The 17,603-nt window shown below is 39.7% G+C and overlaps 2 protein-coding genes and 1 pseudogene across 2 annotated transcripts in view; 1 reads left to right on the forward strand and 2 right to left on the reverse strand.

Moving 5' to 3' along the window:
* LOC109474754 lies at positions 1 to 6,723 on the reverse strand. Its single transcript, XM_019775115.1, has 10 exons — positions 6,706 to 6,723; positions 6,210 to 6,285; positions 5,341 to 5,375; positions 4,265 to 4,501; positions 3,580 to 3,681; positions 3,111 to 3,236; positions 2,508 to 2,636; positions 973 to 1,140; positions 436 to 553; positions 1 to 131 (listed from the first exon to the last, which is right to left on the reverse strand). Exons 1-10 carry the CDS (start codon positions 6,721 to 6,723, stop codon positions 1 to 3), a joined length of 1,140 nt encoding a protein of 379 aa, XP_019630674.1.
* Positions 6,724 to 8,566: 1,843 nt separating this feature from the next.
* On the forward strand, positions 8,567 to 11,598 carry LOC109474760 (annotated as a pseudogene).
* A 2,061-nt stretch (positions 11,599 to 13,659) lies between these two features.
* The window catches only part of LOC109474755, a 9,436-nt gene continuing 5,492 nt past the window's right edge, over positions 13,660 to 17,603 (reverse strand). The window contains exons 2-3 of the mRNA XM_019775116.1: positions 13,894 to 14,894; positions 13,660 to 13,737 (exon numbers count right to left, since the gene is read on the reverse strand). Coding sequence (XP_019630675.1) covers positions 13,660 to 13,737; positions 13,894 to 14,894 — 1,079 coding nt within the window. The remainder of the gene's footprint in view (positions 13,738 to 13,893; positions 14,895 to 17,603) is intronic.

Raw genomic sequence — 17,603 nt, forward strand, 5'->3', positions numbered from 1 at the left:
CTATTCAAAGACCTTGATCTTGCTCTCTATGGGTATCTTACACACAGGACAGCCTGCTAACTGTAACAGGCATGTCTCACAGCTGTTATAGTGTCCACTGGGCTGGATCAGGTAGGACCTTCTCTTGCAAGCTTGGTGTGACACACTGAGCACATGTAATGCTGGTTCTGTGCAAACCAACAAAACAATACAATGTAGGTTACAAAATCAGGTAATAACACTGACACCATTGCTAAGGTGTCCTGTTCCTTATAACATCCCATAATATCCTCATTTTAGCCTTGAAAATTAATGACTTAATGAATTGGTTTACAATTCAGTTTTGTTAAGAGTGATTGTAATATTTTGTGCCTGTAGCATACATGTGGGTTATTGAAGTGCCAGTAATACAAAGCGTTAAAGCTGAATACAGAATGAAAAGCATAGAAAACTTACATGTAGCTCCTCCTTCATGTCTGTGCACATATCTATGATGGTCTGACACTTCTGTTTTGTGTTCCTGTCCCGGAGATCTGTCTGCTGTCTCTCCACATACTGTGTGATCAGGGCACATCTGTGGAAAAAGAAACCAATCAGCTAGTAATAACAGTGAAAACACAAATTACATTCTCTACCTTCCTATTCGTCTTCCTAACGCAGAATTCCTTCTTAGATATTCCTCAAGTTTGCCAAAATGTTTTGACAAAGTCACATACTCAAAGGGTTTGCACATAAGCTGTGAAATACCGGCTCTGTCCTTGGTGCTGAACTCACTATTTGTTCAACTATTACATTAGTATCTAATAAAGTGCCGTGGCGTGGCGGACACGGAAAAGTTTTTAAAAAATATGAAAAAAAACACATTCTAACTACTTTAACTACTACTAGTAACTACATTCTATGACTTAAACTTCAACCTAGAACATACATACTGAAGATTGTGCAGTATTTACATTGTGAAAACTTTATAACTTACTACCTCTTATAACTAACCTCAAACTGTGCCTTGAGTTTCCTGACTTCTGACCTAAACTTTTCTTCAAACATCCTGTAAGCATCGTGGTAGCTGATCTCCTCGTTCTCCTTCTCTGCCAGGGACAGTTTGGTGGTGAGTTTGTTCAGCTCTGTCTTGTTCCTCTCTGCCACCTGCTTCACTTGTTTCTGAAGAACAAACAAATAAATAAAAAAACAAGCTGAACATCTCATTAAATTTCAGGCTTCAACGTATTCCTAAAAAGCTAAAAAGCAAATTTAAATAACAAAGCCATGCTACTAATGCAAATCCACTGCGAAGATGGAATTGGGGTTTGAGCGGTTGACAGAGACAAGTGGCGAGCGGCCATCAAGCCCCAGTTGTCCAGTGCAAGCACGTCTAACCCTCGGAAGAGTGAATCTAGAGTCCTGGACATTACTACTATTATCATATTGTTTGTTTGTTTTAATGTTTGTTTATTCATGAGATCAAATTGGCCTGCACAAAGGGAGGATGTAAGGGTCAAACAAAATATAACAAACAAAGAAACAGAATACTTAGTACTCTTATAGTGTAATCCTTGCAGTCACATACATTTGTAGATGTACATGTGTACACATATGCCAAACGCTATACCAAACCTTCAAATCAGTCTAAGAAAACCAAGAAGTGCAAACCTTTGACAAACAAAAACAAAGTCAACATCACTATTCCGTATGTCCAAGGAGTATCTGAGAAACTTCGGCGGATCTTCCAAAACTTCAACATAGCCACTAACTTCAAACCTCACTCAACCCTCAGACAACGACTGGTACACCCTAAGGATCGACCTCACAAAGGTAGCAAGGCGACTGTTATTTACAGACTCAAATGTGAGGAGCCCAATTGTAACAACACCTACATCGGAGAGACAAGTCGACCGCTTAAAGTAAGATACAAGAAACATTGCAGACCTAGTGCTAACGGCTACTCCTCGGCCATTTTCCACCACCTACAACACAACCAGGGCCACTCCTTCAAACTCGAGTCCACAGATATCTTAGACCGCGAAACACGCTGGTGGGAACGGGGTGGCAATATATGAAAGGATGTACAACCCCACCCTCAACAGGGAAGGGGGGCTACGGGTAGATCTCTCCGGCACTTGATTTGGCGCTCCCAACCCCGAGGACAGACAACACTTAAGCTCCTGTTCTGCATAACAGGAGCTTCCTGACTTAGCATAAACTTGTCTTAACTTGTCTGACTTGTGTTCCCTTTTTGACATCCAAAAAATTGTCTTCATTTTATTTGCATATCAATGAACAGTTTGTGCTTATAAACCTGCTTTTTCCTCTGGCTAAGCCAGTCACTGATGAAAGCTAGTGGATACTAGCTGAAACGTCTGACGTTCCAAAATCATATCCAGTTGCTTGAGTAACTGCTTTTTGGCGTATCTTATTACCTGGATGTCTAACCTTCATCGACGTATGTGTACACATAACCCTGCATTTGCAAACCTTCTCTGCTTATTGTTTTATGAAGATCTATCGTATGCTGACAACTTAATGACTACCTCTAACTCTATAACCCTGGCCTGCAGCTGCTCCTCCCTGTCCACACAGTCCTGGTGAGTGGCTACAGTATTCACAGGTCTGCCCTGCTGGTGGGAGGCAGTACAGAACGGAGGGGCACGGTGACACTCCTGGAACAACAATGGTGCAACATGTTAGAGGGTCTAGTAAACACAATTATTGTTTAACACTCTTAAAGAGGATTGGTGGCACTCCAGACAAAATAATGGAGCAACATGTTAGAGAATATACTTAAAATACATTTCTTTAACAGCCATTGGAACAGCCATGGTACTAAAGACAATATTAGTGTTCTTCTTGCTAAGACAGCGGGGCTTCATGGCACTTTCACAACAATGCCAGTGATTATGCCTTTCATACAGGTAGAATACAAATATGGATCACCATTTTTCTCCATATCATTGCAAATGGACAGCAGCTACATTAGCACCAGATTTCCTATGGTAACTGAACTCATCTGAAACAACCTTACAAATTATACAGTCTCAAACCATTGCATATATCATTATTACATCTTGTGTGATGATCTTATACACTATATATGAGCTAGAATGTTTCAGTGAGCAAAAGGTAGGACTGTTCACCTGCAAAGCCAGTCTGTTGAGTACGAAGAGCAGCATGGGGTCGTTGGACCTTCCACCACTTCTCTTGATGTGAGGCCTCCTGAGTTCTAACAGGGCATGGCACAGTCGCACCTCACGGCACATACACTGGGATAATATGAGAAGGGAAATAGTTAGTAAAACGGCCTCTCAAAAGCATTCACTCTGGTAGGGCACGGCACAACTACATCTCCCTGTACATGTACTGAGATAGGAAATTGTTATAGAACATTTCTAGTTTAAAATCATGACATCTGATGGCACATTTTATGGCACATACAATTTGAAGAAAACAAAATCTACAGTAATTTTGCACCTAAGATCAGCAAGTTGTGAAAGTTGTGAAATATTGGCACTGTCCTTGGTGCTGAACTCACTATTTCTCCAACAGGATAACCTACAGACTGCCCCTAAAGCTCAATCTTACAGGACTGAGGGAGTATAACCTTACCTTGGTTGTACCCTGGGCACATAGTCTGCCAAAGTTGTGCACCGTCTCTAGATCTAACATCCAATAGGGGACATCAATACATCTGCCATGCCAGCCTGGGCCCTGGAAGTTACACAAAAAAGGATCTACAGTGAAAAATGGCACAATGGTACTTACCATCTGCCTTCTGTTCTCAACAACTTGAGTTTTCTCCTTGGTACTGAACTGCCATCATTCAGCTTAGAGGTGGTATTATATAGTATTACACAGTATAGTGTTATATGCTAACAGTACTATGATATTATACTGCAAGTTTATTTTTATGTTTATGTTTATTAGGATTCTCCATTAGTAATACAACCTGTGTATACTAATCTTCCTGAAGTCCTTTCACAATAATAAAATATTCAATTACCAACTTAATAGTAACAAAAGGTTCAACAACATCATACACAACAATTGCTTAACAACAAAAAATAACCTTAACTACTTATTGAATTTACTTATACTTATGAAGTCTAACAACAACTATTATACAAAGTAGTGCAGAGAGGTCAGAGGTACACCTGTACTCCATGTGTCTTACCACCATGTGTCAAGACGCATGTGCTTGTACTTTTTACTCTGTTGATTGATATTTTCTTTAAATGTGCGTGCATTTTCGGAGAGCATGTGAGGAGGCAGCATATTGTACGTTTTCATGTACCTCTAGTTGTTGAGTCTGTATGATGTCAACCCAGGATGACCTGAAGTCAGGGTCAGCTGTCTGTACCAGCCTGACAGCATGTTCCTGCACGTCTCGCTGTTCATCAGACAGCTTCAGACTGTTGATGGCAACTTTCTTCTTCTTGGTTGCCCTGCTGTCTGCCAGAGCCTCCTTCACAGACACGTGGCGGCCTGACTTCTGTAGGATCTCGTACAGGGTCTTGTTACACGACACAATCTGGGGAAGTAAGCATGCAGAAAAGTTTGGGACTACATGTGCAGTAGTGACAGCTAGCTGTAGTGTACAGTAGAGCCAGCAAGCAGGTTGTTATGTAATGCCTGAGTACAAGGAAATTTGTTAACTTAGAACCATTAGGTCACACCAATTTAATTTCTTGGTTAACAGATTCGCCCGCTTCATTTTTTTCTGACTTGCAAAAAAAAAATTCAGAACCAACTGCAAAATGTTCACATTTTGCCCTGAACAGTTGAAACAGTCCTTTTCTTCCTAGTTGTTACAGTTATTCCATCTTTTAATGCAGTGGTATCATTAGAAGTTTCAAAATTCATTGTTTAAATTTTGAACCAGCCTGGTGTGTTGACTTCATGGCTCCTATCGTACCATTTTGGGCCATAATAGGATGCCTAGGCCTGTTTTTATTTTTTGCCCTCCCGCTCCATTATTTTTCTAGAGAAATCCTTTAACCAAGACATTAAATTGGTGTGGCCTTAATGTAAATAAAATGTTAAACACCATGTTGATTTATTCATATACATTTTGTACTTATGTAATGTACTGGTGTGTACATGTAAGTTTATTTCATCCACTTGTTTGTTTGTAGGTATTGCTGCAGAAGACCTTACACAAGTCACTGTTTTTTTGTGCGTGTCAACAAAGATTTCTGTTAATCAGTTACTGGTGTCTTAAAGATGATGACAAAGAATATCATAACAAAGTGCTGTATCATGTACAGCTACTGTGTTACTCTATCATTGTATAGCCTGTATACATGGTAACTGCCCTTCAGTGTAACACAGCAGCTTGTATACGTATGTCATATTTGTGAGATTCCTTACATTTCTGTTGAGTTCATCCTTGACTTTCTGCAGTTCTCAGTAGAGCCATTCTCCCAGAAACACACAAGCTAGTAACATACAAAACTAGAAACTTACAAGCTTGTCCTTTTCTGACAAGATTCACGGGGTTGAAAACAAAAACCTGCATCTTTAACGTTAAATAGTTAAGAATCTCAAAAAAACTTTGCAGGCCTGTATTTTGATCTGAGTGTTGTCTGTAACAACTTAACAACTCATCACGTTCTACTTGGAACCTGTAACGCGAGCTATAACCATACCACTGTGCAGTAGGGTAGTACTTATACTGGAAGGCTAATCCCAATCGTTATTGTGCAGATATACTTACTGTGCAAACTGATCAGCCATCAGCATGGCAGTACTCTGGGTGTTGTACAGGTTGGCATACTTCACATCTCAGCATTTACTGCACAGGAAAACAAACATACACAAATTCACAGACAAATTTCAAACCAATGACATACTGGTCTTGGCCACTACTTTCTTGCTTCACTATGAGTTTTGCCATTGAATTCTATTTGATAATTGTCTAGGGGTTTTGAGTCATTATATCAATGCATATAGGTTGTTTAGAAGTGCTAACCAACATTAACAAGTAAAAAAATGGATAACAACCATACAGGCAACACACTCAATGTATGTAGCAAACTGTCATACATTAAAATTGTAGCAATATTGGCTCTGTCCTTGGTGCTGAACTCACCATTTCTCCAACAGTATAACATAATGTAGTCACAAGTTTCGCTGTTGGGTCCTAGAGATGAAATACAGACTACAACTTGGGCATCTACCATGCTGGTCTTATATGTGTTACTCCTCACAATCTACAAAAATCACAAAGTGTTACTGACTGTCCTTCACCAACATGTAGTAGTGTTCGGCCAGGTCTGGTCTCCTCTCCAGGGCTCGCACCCAGATACTGCTCACCTATAGAACATGAAGGTGAGGAAATCATACTGCACAAAAGTCTATATGGCTAGTATTCATAGAGGCCTTGCCTTGACAATGTGATTCATGTCATAGCTGAGAATGCAGGCTAAATGGGATGAGGCCTTGATTAGCATGAATCACCCAGACAGATTATGAGTGGCTGTAAACTGAGCTATCCACAGGAAAGCTTTCTGAACGAAAGTTGTGGTTCAAATGAGGCAACAAAGGCCCTACAATGTAGTCACTTACACTTGAAACTAATACCAGTACTATCATAAAAGCATCCACTGAGAAATTCACAAACTAAGTCACAAACAACTGAGCTAAAGGAACAGTTAAACCATGTGTGCAACATGTTAATCAATATCCAAAGCCTGTCAAACCAACATTGTTTCCTTACATGATGGTCAATCTCACTAGGATGTGGTACGGCATGTCTGTCTCTGTCCACTTCTAACTGGCAGAAATCCACTCCTGTCTTCAGGTCACCTTTCCTAAGGTCCTGAACCCACACACTTTTAACATATAGCTGGCCTTGTAGTTCCTTATTTAACAGTAGAGTCTTATGTTTATACTTTTTTATGTATCGCCCGGGTCACATGTTATTAACAATGCGTAACGGCTGCCAATAATCGTACACCGTAGGGCTGGGCAGTAACGAAGAAGAAGAAGAACAGTAGAGTACCGAGTACTAAATGACTGTCTCACATAATGTCTGTACATGCATTTAGAAAACTGGTTTAAATCTAAGGTCAATTTTGTATTTGTCTTGACCAGTGTACATGTATGCATAGAAATTATTCAATTATTGGATACCGTCTTAAGGACGTGTAGACATGCACGAAATAATCGTCTATATTTTTCTCGTCTCTTTCTTAACGTTGACAACGTACGGACAAATCATAGCTATCATTATAATTATGACAAAACGTTACTTCCGGGTTTAGAAAACACTGAAACGGACGTACGTTAAAAAAATGCATCTCAGCGATCTACATTTGACAAGGAATGTCCATAAATATGATTTCTACATGTTTAAGTCCTTAGCTAATATAAAAATGAATGATTCCTGCATTTGTGTGGTGGTAAAATTGTACCGTGAAGTTTTGTAAAGGTCCCGGGACCTTTGAAAGAGAACTGGTGTACCTTGTCCCCCTCCCACTCTTAAAGGCACTCTATGTAGTTTTTTGACAATACAAAAAGTATATTTTTCATTCTTTTTTTTACATAGTACATTAACTTAACCCTTTAGTATTCCAAAATTATACTCCGCAACAAAAAATACAACATCCTTGCTCCTTAGAAGCTTAGAAAACTGTGAATGATCTTCTAGATGAATATTCAACCTCTGGCCAAACCGCACATATGGTATTGTCCACTCCCAGTGGTTTGACCTACATCCCAGTGGGGTGTCAGTTGATAGCTTACCAGTTTCTGAAATACCTAATCGTTTACCAGATTTTTTATCTCTTTTGAAGGGATAATGACCACAGTTTATTCATGCCAAACAAAATACTCTAAGTTGATAATTATATTCCACCTCATGTGAAAGATATGAGTTTTTTCTAAGGAGGCTTATCTTGTGACATCTGCCACTGTCTCTCAAGCCTGGCATGCCGGGGGGGGGCCAATTAGCCACCCTAGGGGGCAACCCCTGTATGTTGTTGTTGTTGTCCTCAGAGCAAACCGGTGGCACCGAGAACAGAACAAGGACTGTTTGAACGGACAAAATATACGTAAAAATGTGAAATAATGACACAAATGTGTTGAAAAGTGATAGTAACTGTTAATAACATTGAAATTTAGTATAATTAGAATATTTAAAATTTTTCCGCAAAAAACTACATAGAGTGCCTTTAACACACATAAGACAAGTTCACAGATGGTTGGGACACTCTCAGCCCACAGATAAATTTCATAAGAATCCATGAGTATTACAAAAGTCATACAAACGGGGAAAACTTACCTTAAAAGAAGCTATACGTAAGAAAACATCGCTAAAGAAAACGAAACTTTCGCAGAAGAAAGTCGCCAACCACTTTGAGGCCCCTTATGCTCTGCGCTTAGCTGTCATATGACACATAAAAAAACTGCCAAAATATATTTATCAAAATATAACTTCTATATAAAATAAGATTTTGGATATTATTATAAAGATTAATTTGATGCTAAGAAAATTCGTCAAGTCTTCGAAAATAGTATTTTGATCTCACTTTTTGCTATGAAATGGGCAAGTTTTTCAGGAGTAAATTTATAAAATTTTAGCCAGCCTACATTTTATTACATAACATCATGCACCAAGTTTGAAACGATCTCAGCTAGTGCCTACTCAGGCTAGCTCTTCCATGGTGTTGTACAAGTCTGCGGCGTTGGATTTGGGCATCCAGTGGGCTTGCTGGGCGGTGGCAGTCGCCTTCAGCACCGAGAAGTTTTTCGATCTGGCGGGGTCGGCAGCCTACGCACTGCTGGCCTACCTGTCCCTCCAGTGGGGAGGGGGACACTAAGGCAAAAGGTAGAACGTTTGTTGTGTGATGCTTCTGATAATATGATTGTAAACTTCATTGACCTATTCTGTAAAGCTGGAGTTTGATACATTAACTATAATGGATTAGTCACTCTCCAAGCAGATGTTGGGAGCAATGGGTGGCTTATACATGACCCTCTCCTGACTGGCTAATGGTTACTGTTTGGCCAATTTGCCATCCCAGGATCTGCTTGGAGGTTATTAGGGAATACCTGTTATCACAGTACAAACTGTAAACTATACCAATTCCATTCTACAGGTCTACACTATACATGTATATTTAACACTATATATTTATATATAAATTATTTGTATGTGTTATGCCAACTTATGGTAATCTTTTCCCCTTTTTAAAGTTTTATTAGGTCCAGACGACCCTAGTGCTAATCTGGGCGGCCCGTCTGGGTTCCTACCTGTTCCTGCGGGTGCTGAGGGATGGGAAAGACGTCAGGTTTGATGAGGCAAAGAGAAACCCGTTGCATTTCCTGGTGTTCTGGACGCTCCAGGCCGTCTGGGTGTTCATGATGTGACACCCTCCTGCCAACTCTCATCCTTAAATGCCAAAACAAGGGACAGGAGTCTCGACTTTCAGGTGGTGTAAATAACAGTCAAACATCAGTCTGTATTGACCACTAACTCAATGAACAATGGCAACTGTAGACAGGATACTTAATTTTTGTGTCAATCATTAGTAAATATAGCCTAAGGGACCACTAGAAAATGTGCCCACAATGACCTGTGAGGTAGACTCCAGCATAGGTGGTCACTAGTACAGACTATAGGATTTGTTATGTTTACCAAAGGAAAACATTGTTTTTGCTAAGTTTCTTCTTCTTCTTCTCCAAACAATTGATCTCTGACCTGACCAATGACATGATCTGTTGACATCTGTCACCATGGTGACTGATCAATGTTGGGTTAGATAATGTTGCAATTTGACATCTGCAGTCTGCTCTGCTCCTGTCACCATATATAGTAGTAGGTACATGTACCCTAGCTGATACAGATTATATTCAGGGTTCACTTTTCTCCAAAATAATCAAATGGTGTTGCCACAGATATATTGTTTTTCAAAATACCATTCGTAAACTAAAATTTGAACAAATGAAATCCCACGTAACATTCATCCTATACTTGTGTATGTCTAAGCTATAGTATTCAACTAGAGAAGTTTAACATTTGCAAAGCAAATGCATGATGTTTACCTTCGGACATGGTCTGCTCTGTTAATTCTTACTCAAACACATCCACATACATGTACTACTAGTATATAGTGACAGGAGCAGAGCAGACCATGAAATTGCAACATTATGTAACCCAACACCAGTCACCATGGTGACAGATGTCAACAAATCATGTCATTGGTCAGGTCATAGGTCACTGTTTGGAGAAGAAGAAGAAGAGGAAGAAACTGAGTAAAAACAATATGTTTTCCTTCTGTAAACATAATAAAAGTAAACTTTTTAATTCTATCTTGTGAAACACTACCCCTGCAGGACTACCTGGGCTGGTCCATCTGGGCTGTGGGACTCCTGCTGGAGGCTGTGGCAGATTATCAGAAGTCTGTCTTCAAGGCAGATCCAGAAAACTCAGGTGAGATTGTGAACTTCTAATATCTCTGGATAAACTAGTGTAACAATGTTGAAGAATTATTTTCAAACTTAGGACTCTCCCAAAGCATTGGTGCTAGAGGATATTCTCCCATCTTTCAACAATACTGTTCCTATTATACTTTGAATGACTAATAGCAAGTCCTTTTTCCCAACATCGTAACTATGCAAATTAAGGTCAGGAGTTGGAATGGACCAAATAGAGATTGCAAATGATGTTAAGATGGTAGTAAACAATGAATTAAGCCTGCACTGTGGATGTATGTATGTATGTATGTTTGTGGTTTAGCACGATAACTCAAGAAGCTTTTGATGGATTGTCATGAAACTTGGTAGGTGGGTAAGTCTTCATGAGACCTAGAAATGATTAGATTTTGGGCATCCTGGCGGCTTTCCTAGGCATCCTGGCAGCTTTCCTGACTGCAGCAGAACTTCCGGTTTTGATATCTCATGATCTGGACATGCTAGGGTCACGAATTTTGGGTGGTAAATAGCTCTTGACCTAAGAAAGAAGTGACATGAGTTTGGGCCCCCTAGCGGCTTGTTCTGGAACTGCAGGAGCGTTTACTTAAGTTGAAAAAATTTCGAAGGAGAATAACTCGAGAATGGGTTGACAGATTGTCGTGATTTTTGGTGTGTAAGTAGCTAAAGTGATGCTTGACATAATTAAATGGTATGTATGCAAATCAGGAGCTAATTTGCATAATTAATGAGGAAAGTCTTTAAATCTGATTTGTTCGATAATACAGGTCCAAACAGAACCCAGGGTGTTATGATAAACTGTTAACAAATGTAGGGTTGAAATAATTTCAATTTATTCATTCTTACTGTACAGGAAAGTTTATCCAGTCCGGCCTGTGGAGTATCAGCCAGCACCCAAACTACCTGGGAGAGATCAGCCTGTGGCTGGGTCTGTATATCACAGCTGCCGGGGTTATGTCAGGCTGGGAACACATCAGTGTGGTCTCCCCCATGTTTGTGGCCTTCCTGTGGTGTTCCCCTGTTAGATGAACTGGGCATGAAGAGATGGGGGAACAACCCGGGGTATCTGGCCTACAGACAGAGGACGGCAGTTCTGGTGCCTTTTGTGTGGTAGTGCAATTATACAGTAAGACGTAGTAATGAATAACTAACGTTACATGTATAGTATGTGTTTGATACAAATGTCAGCAATTGTATAATTTGTAACCAAACATTTGATGTGTTTATAACAGCAGGGTAGCTTTTGTCCAAAATTAACTCAAAGTCAAAGACCTTATTGATAGTTACTGTAATATACACTGTATTCAAGCTTGAATACAGCACATACCGGTACAAAACTTTCTTTGTTTTCCCCCCATGTTTGTGGCCTTCCTGTGGTGTTCCCCTGTTAGATGAACTGGGCATGAAGAGATGGGGGAACAACCCGGGGTATCTGGCCTACAGACAGAGGACGGCAGTTCTGGTGCCTTTTGTGTGGTGATATAGTAGAAGATTACTTGTAGTATAATGATACAGTTAGTATGTGCTTGATACAAATGTCAGCAAATGAAGCAAACCTTTAATGTGTTTTTAAGAGTGACTGAGCATCTAAATAAATGAAGAGAATTGTAGAAAAAAATAGAGATTGTGAAGGTGCATCAGCACAATTGTAAATTTCAAATGCTCATTTCAAATAAGCTACACATTTCGTTAAACTTTAACACACACTATTTTAAAAGTGATATTTGCAATAGAAAAAGATTGTTTCCAAATTAGCATCTGCTGCCCAGGCCAGATCACCTTTGGTCCCTTATGAAGCTGCTTAGCAATGCTCAGATTTGGATATATATGAAAGGTATATAATCTTATTGGCCTGCATTGAATATGTGGCTAGACTCGTTAATTTGTAGTGCTCTCTGAACCTTATCAAGTCCTAAATTGTCTTTCCTGCAAGCCCTGTGTGGCTAGATATGGGTTCTGAGATGCCTACCTCACTGGTGGCCTCCAGGCCAACCAACAAGACGTTGACATTGTTCTGTAAGGATTATTACCTCCATGAAAAATGGAGGTATTGTTTTTGGCGCGTCTGTCTGTGTGTGTGTGTCTGTCTGTCTGTGTGTTTGTGTTTCCGCACATTTGTAGTCAGCATAACTTCATAACGCCTTTATGGATTGTGATGATATTTGGTATACTGGTAGGTCTTAGGAAGACGAAGGTCAAGGTCAAATATGGGCCTCCTGGTGGATGACCTTGGTATTGCAGCAGAACTTCCGGTTTTTGTATCTTTTGTGCTGAACAAGCTATGGTCTTGATTTTTTGGTGACTTGATTTTTAGGAATAAGTGGTGTGGTTTTGGTCCCCCTAGCAGCTTGTTCTGGAACTGCAGGGGACTTTCGGTCGAAATCTTTAAAAGCCAATAAGTCCAGATAGGAACAATGTATTTTCATCATTTTTGGTAGGTTGGTAGCTGAGAGAGAGGTGTACATATTTAAATGCATACAAATTATGCAAATGAGGACTTAATTTGCATAATTAATTAGGAAATTCTATAATTACAGTGTTTTGCATTATGGTACTTGCATACATATCATGTATGTAATCTATGGCAGATGGAACATCAACAGATACCAATTATGCAAATGATGACCTAATTTGCATAATTAATGCGAAAATTCTCCTTAGTGGTAAATGATGGGAATTTCAAACTTGGTACATGTGTAAGTTAATCAAAAGTTAACACCACGATTCATTTATTATGTCAATGTGGAGCTCATTTGCATAATTAAAGAAGAAATTTACATTTACATGTTAAGCCCATATTTCATGGAGGTATGAGATCTCGGAACTCTTGTTTTCTAAGTGTTCTTTCAAGTTATTCAATCAATCAATCCACAACAGGCCTAGGTTTTGGTGCAACTATTCCCAGTTCTTGAACTTAAAGAGCTGCCTCTTGAACTCTCAGGAAATCCAATTCAGAATACCTCAACTTATCCAAGGCCGTCCATTCTGTTACAGCTTTAAGTTGGTCGGACTCCCTCACACTGGTTTTCACAACCCTGTGCCTCATGTCTGGATTGCGTTTGTCCTTTCTTTGATCAAGTCAATGGTCAATTTCAATGACTACATCTATTTGATGAGGTCACTTTCTAGCCATGCAAAAACTCACTGACTTTGAAGCAAATATACAGTATGTAAAAAGTCTGTGGGTCAGAATCATTGACAAGGAATTTGATACATGAGAGTCTGAAAGAGTGGATGCAAACTATAGATCTAGAGTCAGTCATTCAATCCACAGACCCGCAGCAGGTTTTGGTGCGACTCTTCCCAGTACTTGGACTCCAACAGCCTCTTCTTGTACTCTGCTGCTCTGTCGAATTCTGACTCAGAGTATTCCAAGGTGTCTGTGATCTTCTCAGCCCATTTTCTTGCATCTTCACCCACGTCGGACTCCCTAACGCTGGTTGTCACGATCCTGTGCCTCATGTCTGCAGGGAATTTCTTCTCTTTGATCAAGTCCTTGATCATGTCTGCCAGGCCTGACTTGTCAGAGATGAGTACAGGGATGCCTGCTGCGATGGCCTCCAGACCGATCAGTCCGAACGGCTCGGCACGGGACGGCATCAGGACCAGGTGGGCCTGCTTCATATCCTCAGCAATGTCCTCCTGGGTCCCACAAGGCAGTAGGGTGGGTTTGATCTTACCACTGTGTAGGTTCTCCTCCAGGATTCGCTTGCTCGCTTCCCAGTCATCTTCATCTATCCCGCGAACACGCAATCTGACGTTTGGGATCTTCTCTGTAACCTCCCCCATGGACCGTGCTACCAGGTCATGGCCTTTCAGCTTGTCCACTTCCGTCACTCTCCCGACAGACAGCACGACTTTCTCTCCTCCTCCTGGTCTGACAGAGATGGCCTCAAACACTGGGGATGGTCTTGGGAGAAACAGGAAGTGTTGTCTTGGTTTGCTGTCTCCAAGTGACATGTACGTCGTCTCGAAGTAGTCGTAGATTCTTCTTCCCAAGGAGAACACGGCATCTGCATTCTTTGCATCTTCAAGAATGTCTTCCATCTTCCTCCCCGCGGCCATCGCTTTCATAGTTCCCTTGTAGTACTCTGTCTCTTCTGGCATGTCGTGGTTGAAAAGGACCAATTTTGCGTGTTGACATCGTTTCTCTTGTATGCTATTTGCAGCATGACTTGTGATGTCTGTATGGCCCACAATGCACTTCAGATCCTGTGTTATGTATGGGTAACGAGCGTTGTGGTCATAGGTTAACCATTCCAAAGATGGCGTCCTCTTGTCCCCGGGGTCTTGAACAGGCAGATGTAGAACGACACCGTCCTCTGTGGCGCACCTCTTGTCTTCATCAGATGCTTGCAAAGCAGTGGAATGAACTGTAGCACCGTGACGTTTCAGAAACTGGGCCACTTGACGGTTGAAGGTTGATTTAGAACCTCCATAGGATGGACCATATGCATCGATTACTAACAGAACAGACACGGTCTTTTGCTCTGTAACAAGAAAATTCCATATACATGTACAATGTAAGTTATCAACATGAATTTAATGCTGACTATAAAGTGCGGAATCTTTTCCACTTGTTTAGACAGGACTATCATGCCAACAGTGTAATAACATGATCTAGCGAAATGCTTTTTAAATCATTGTCTATATTGCAAGCTATTAAGATCAATAAACATGCAGATGTCACTACCCTCCTTGGAGTGCCTAGTATCTAAATGTGTTTTCGTTACCTTCAAAGGTAGTTCTATGTCCCTTCCATTTAACTACAATATTCCATTGTTTCTTTACTCCATTTCCTTTCTCAAGTTTTTTAAGATTAAGCTGACCAGTAGCCCAAGAAAATTTTTATACGATTATAGACCTTTCGTTTTTTAAAGCCACCCCAATATCTTTGCACAAACAAAGGTAAAACACAAACTGTGTGACATACATGGTAACGCACCAACCTGAAGTTAGCCCTCCTTTCGGCCTTCGATTCGCAGCCTTCGATTGAGCCTTCGATTCGAAAGGTATGCGCTATTTCGTAGACACCTCGGTCGCGGGAGCATTCCATTGTCCCATGTATGCAAATGAGCACGCATACAGGATGTAAATAGACATTGCACGTACGTATGTCAAACCAAACCACAGCCTTTCAGACATTGTATTCATTTGATTGAATAATCTTCTAATTTTCAACAACCAAATGAGTTTTAATAATATTTAAGTGGTCGATACTATCAAATATTATCAACGCACATGGATTCATTTTCACGTCAAAGATTCAAGAATGCCGTCCAGGACCGCACCCGACAGACATTGAACGCCATGTTGCAAAGTCAAGGAATAATTTCTATGAACCAAATGTCTTTTAAACAGTCTCAAAAGGTCCACACCAGAAGATTCGACTAATAAAACAAACGCGCATTGCGTCGTTTTGACGTCATGACGTCATAGATTTAACCATACAGATTTGTAGGGCCTGAATCCCTGTCATGTAATGATATTCAACTACTCGTACCTAATTTACGAAATAATTTTTAGTTCTCAAATCAATTTCAACAATCTTTTTGAGGTCCATACCATCAAATAAAACTGATAAAACTTACGCACATTGCGTCGTTTTGACGTCATGGCGTCATAGATTCAACCATACAGATTTGTAGGGCCTGAATCCATGTTCATATAATGATATTCAACTACTCGTACCTAATTAAGGAAATAATCTTTAGTTTTGAAATTCGATTTTAACAATGTTTTAGAGGTCCATACCATCAAATAAAACTGATAAAACTTACGCACATTGCGTCGTTTTGAGGTCATGACGTCAGAGATTAAAATAGACGGATTTTTGAGGATTGCAACACTAGTGTATGCATATATATTGAACGCCATGTACCTAATTAACGAAATAATTTTTAGTTCTCAAATCAATTTTAACCATCTTTTAGAGGTCCATGCCATCCAATACAACTGATAAAAACAACGCACATTGCGTCGTTTTGACGTCATGGCGTCATTGATTCAACCGTACGGATTGCAGGGCCTGACTACCTGTTTATATGATATTCAACTACTCGTAGCTAATTAACGAAATAATTCTAAGTTTTCAAATCAATTTTAGCAATCTTTTATAGGTCCATATCATCAGATAAATCTGATAAATCTAACGCACATTGCGTCGTTTTGACGTCATGACGTCAAAGATTAAACTATACGGATTTGTACGGCCAGAATTCTTGTTTTTATGACATTCAACTACTCGTACCAAATTAACGAAATAATTTTTAGTTCTCAAATCAATTTTAACAATCTTTTAAAGGTCCATACCATCAAATAAAACTGATAAAACTTACGCAAATTGCGTCGTTTTGAGGTCATGACGTCATTGATTCAACCATTCGGATTTGTAGGACCTGAATCCCTGTTTATATAATGATATTCAACTACTCGTAGCAAATTAATAAAATAATTTTTAAGCCTCAAGTCAATTTTAACAATCTTTTAAAGGTCCATACCTCTAAATAAAACTGTTAAAACTAACGCACATTTCGTCGTTTTGACGTCATGTCATACCGTCATGTCATGTCATGTCATGCAGAACCGCAACCGCGGTCTATTTAATTATTTATGACGCGTTGTTGCAATGTAACGAAATAATTTTCAGTATTCAAATGGTTTTTAACAATCTTTTAGAGGTCCATACCATCAAATACAACTAATAAAACCAACGCACATTGTGTCGTTTTGACGGCATGACGTCATAGATTAAACTATACAGATTTGTAGGACCGCAACCGCAGCCTATTTAATAATACATGTACTAGTATTAAACGCCTTGAAGCAAAGTAACGAAATAATTTTTAGTAATCAAATAACTTTTAACATGTCTTAAGTTATCTACACTTTCCGATTCAACAAATAAAACTAACGCACATTGCGAAGTTTCGACGTCATGACGTCATAGATTAAGTAATAAAGATTTGCAGGGCCGTAACCGCGGTCTATTTTATTATGCTTAAGGCGTTGTAGCAAAGTAAGGAAATAATTTTCAGTAACCTAAATAACTTTTAACAATCATCAAGGAGTCCATTGTATCAGATGCAACCCAAAACACTAACGCACATCACGTTGTCTTGACGTTATGACGTCATAGATTGATTCAAGTATACATATTTGCAAGCCTACTGTAATCATACAGATTAAACGCCAAGTTG

This window comes from Branchiostoma belcheri, unplaced genomic scaffold (assembly GCF_001625305.1).
Source record: "Branchiostoma belcheri isolate BF01 breed outbred unplaced genomic scaffold, Haploidv18h27 scaffold315, whole genome shotgun sequence".
NCBI lineage: Eukaryota > Metazoa > Chordata > Leptocardii > Amphioxiformes > Branchiostomatidae > Branchiostoma > Branchiostoma belcheri.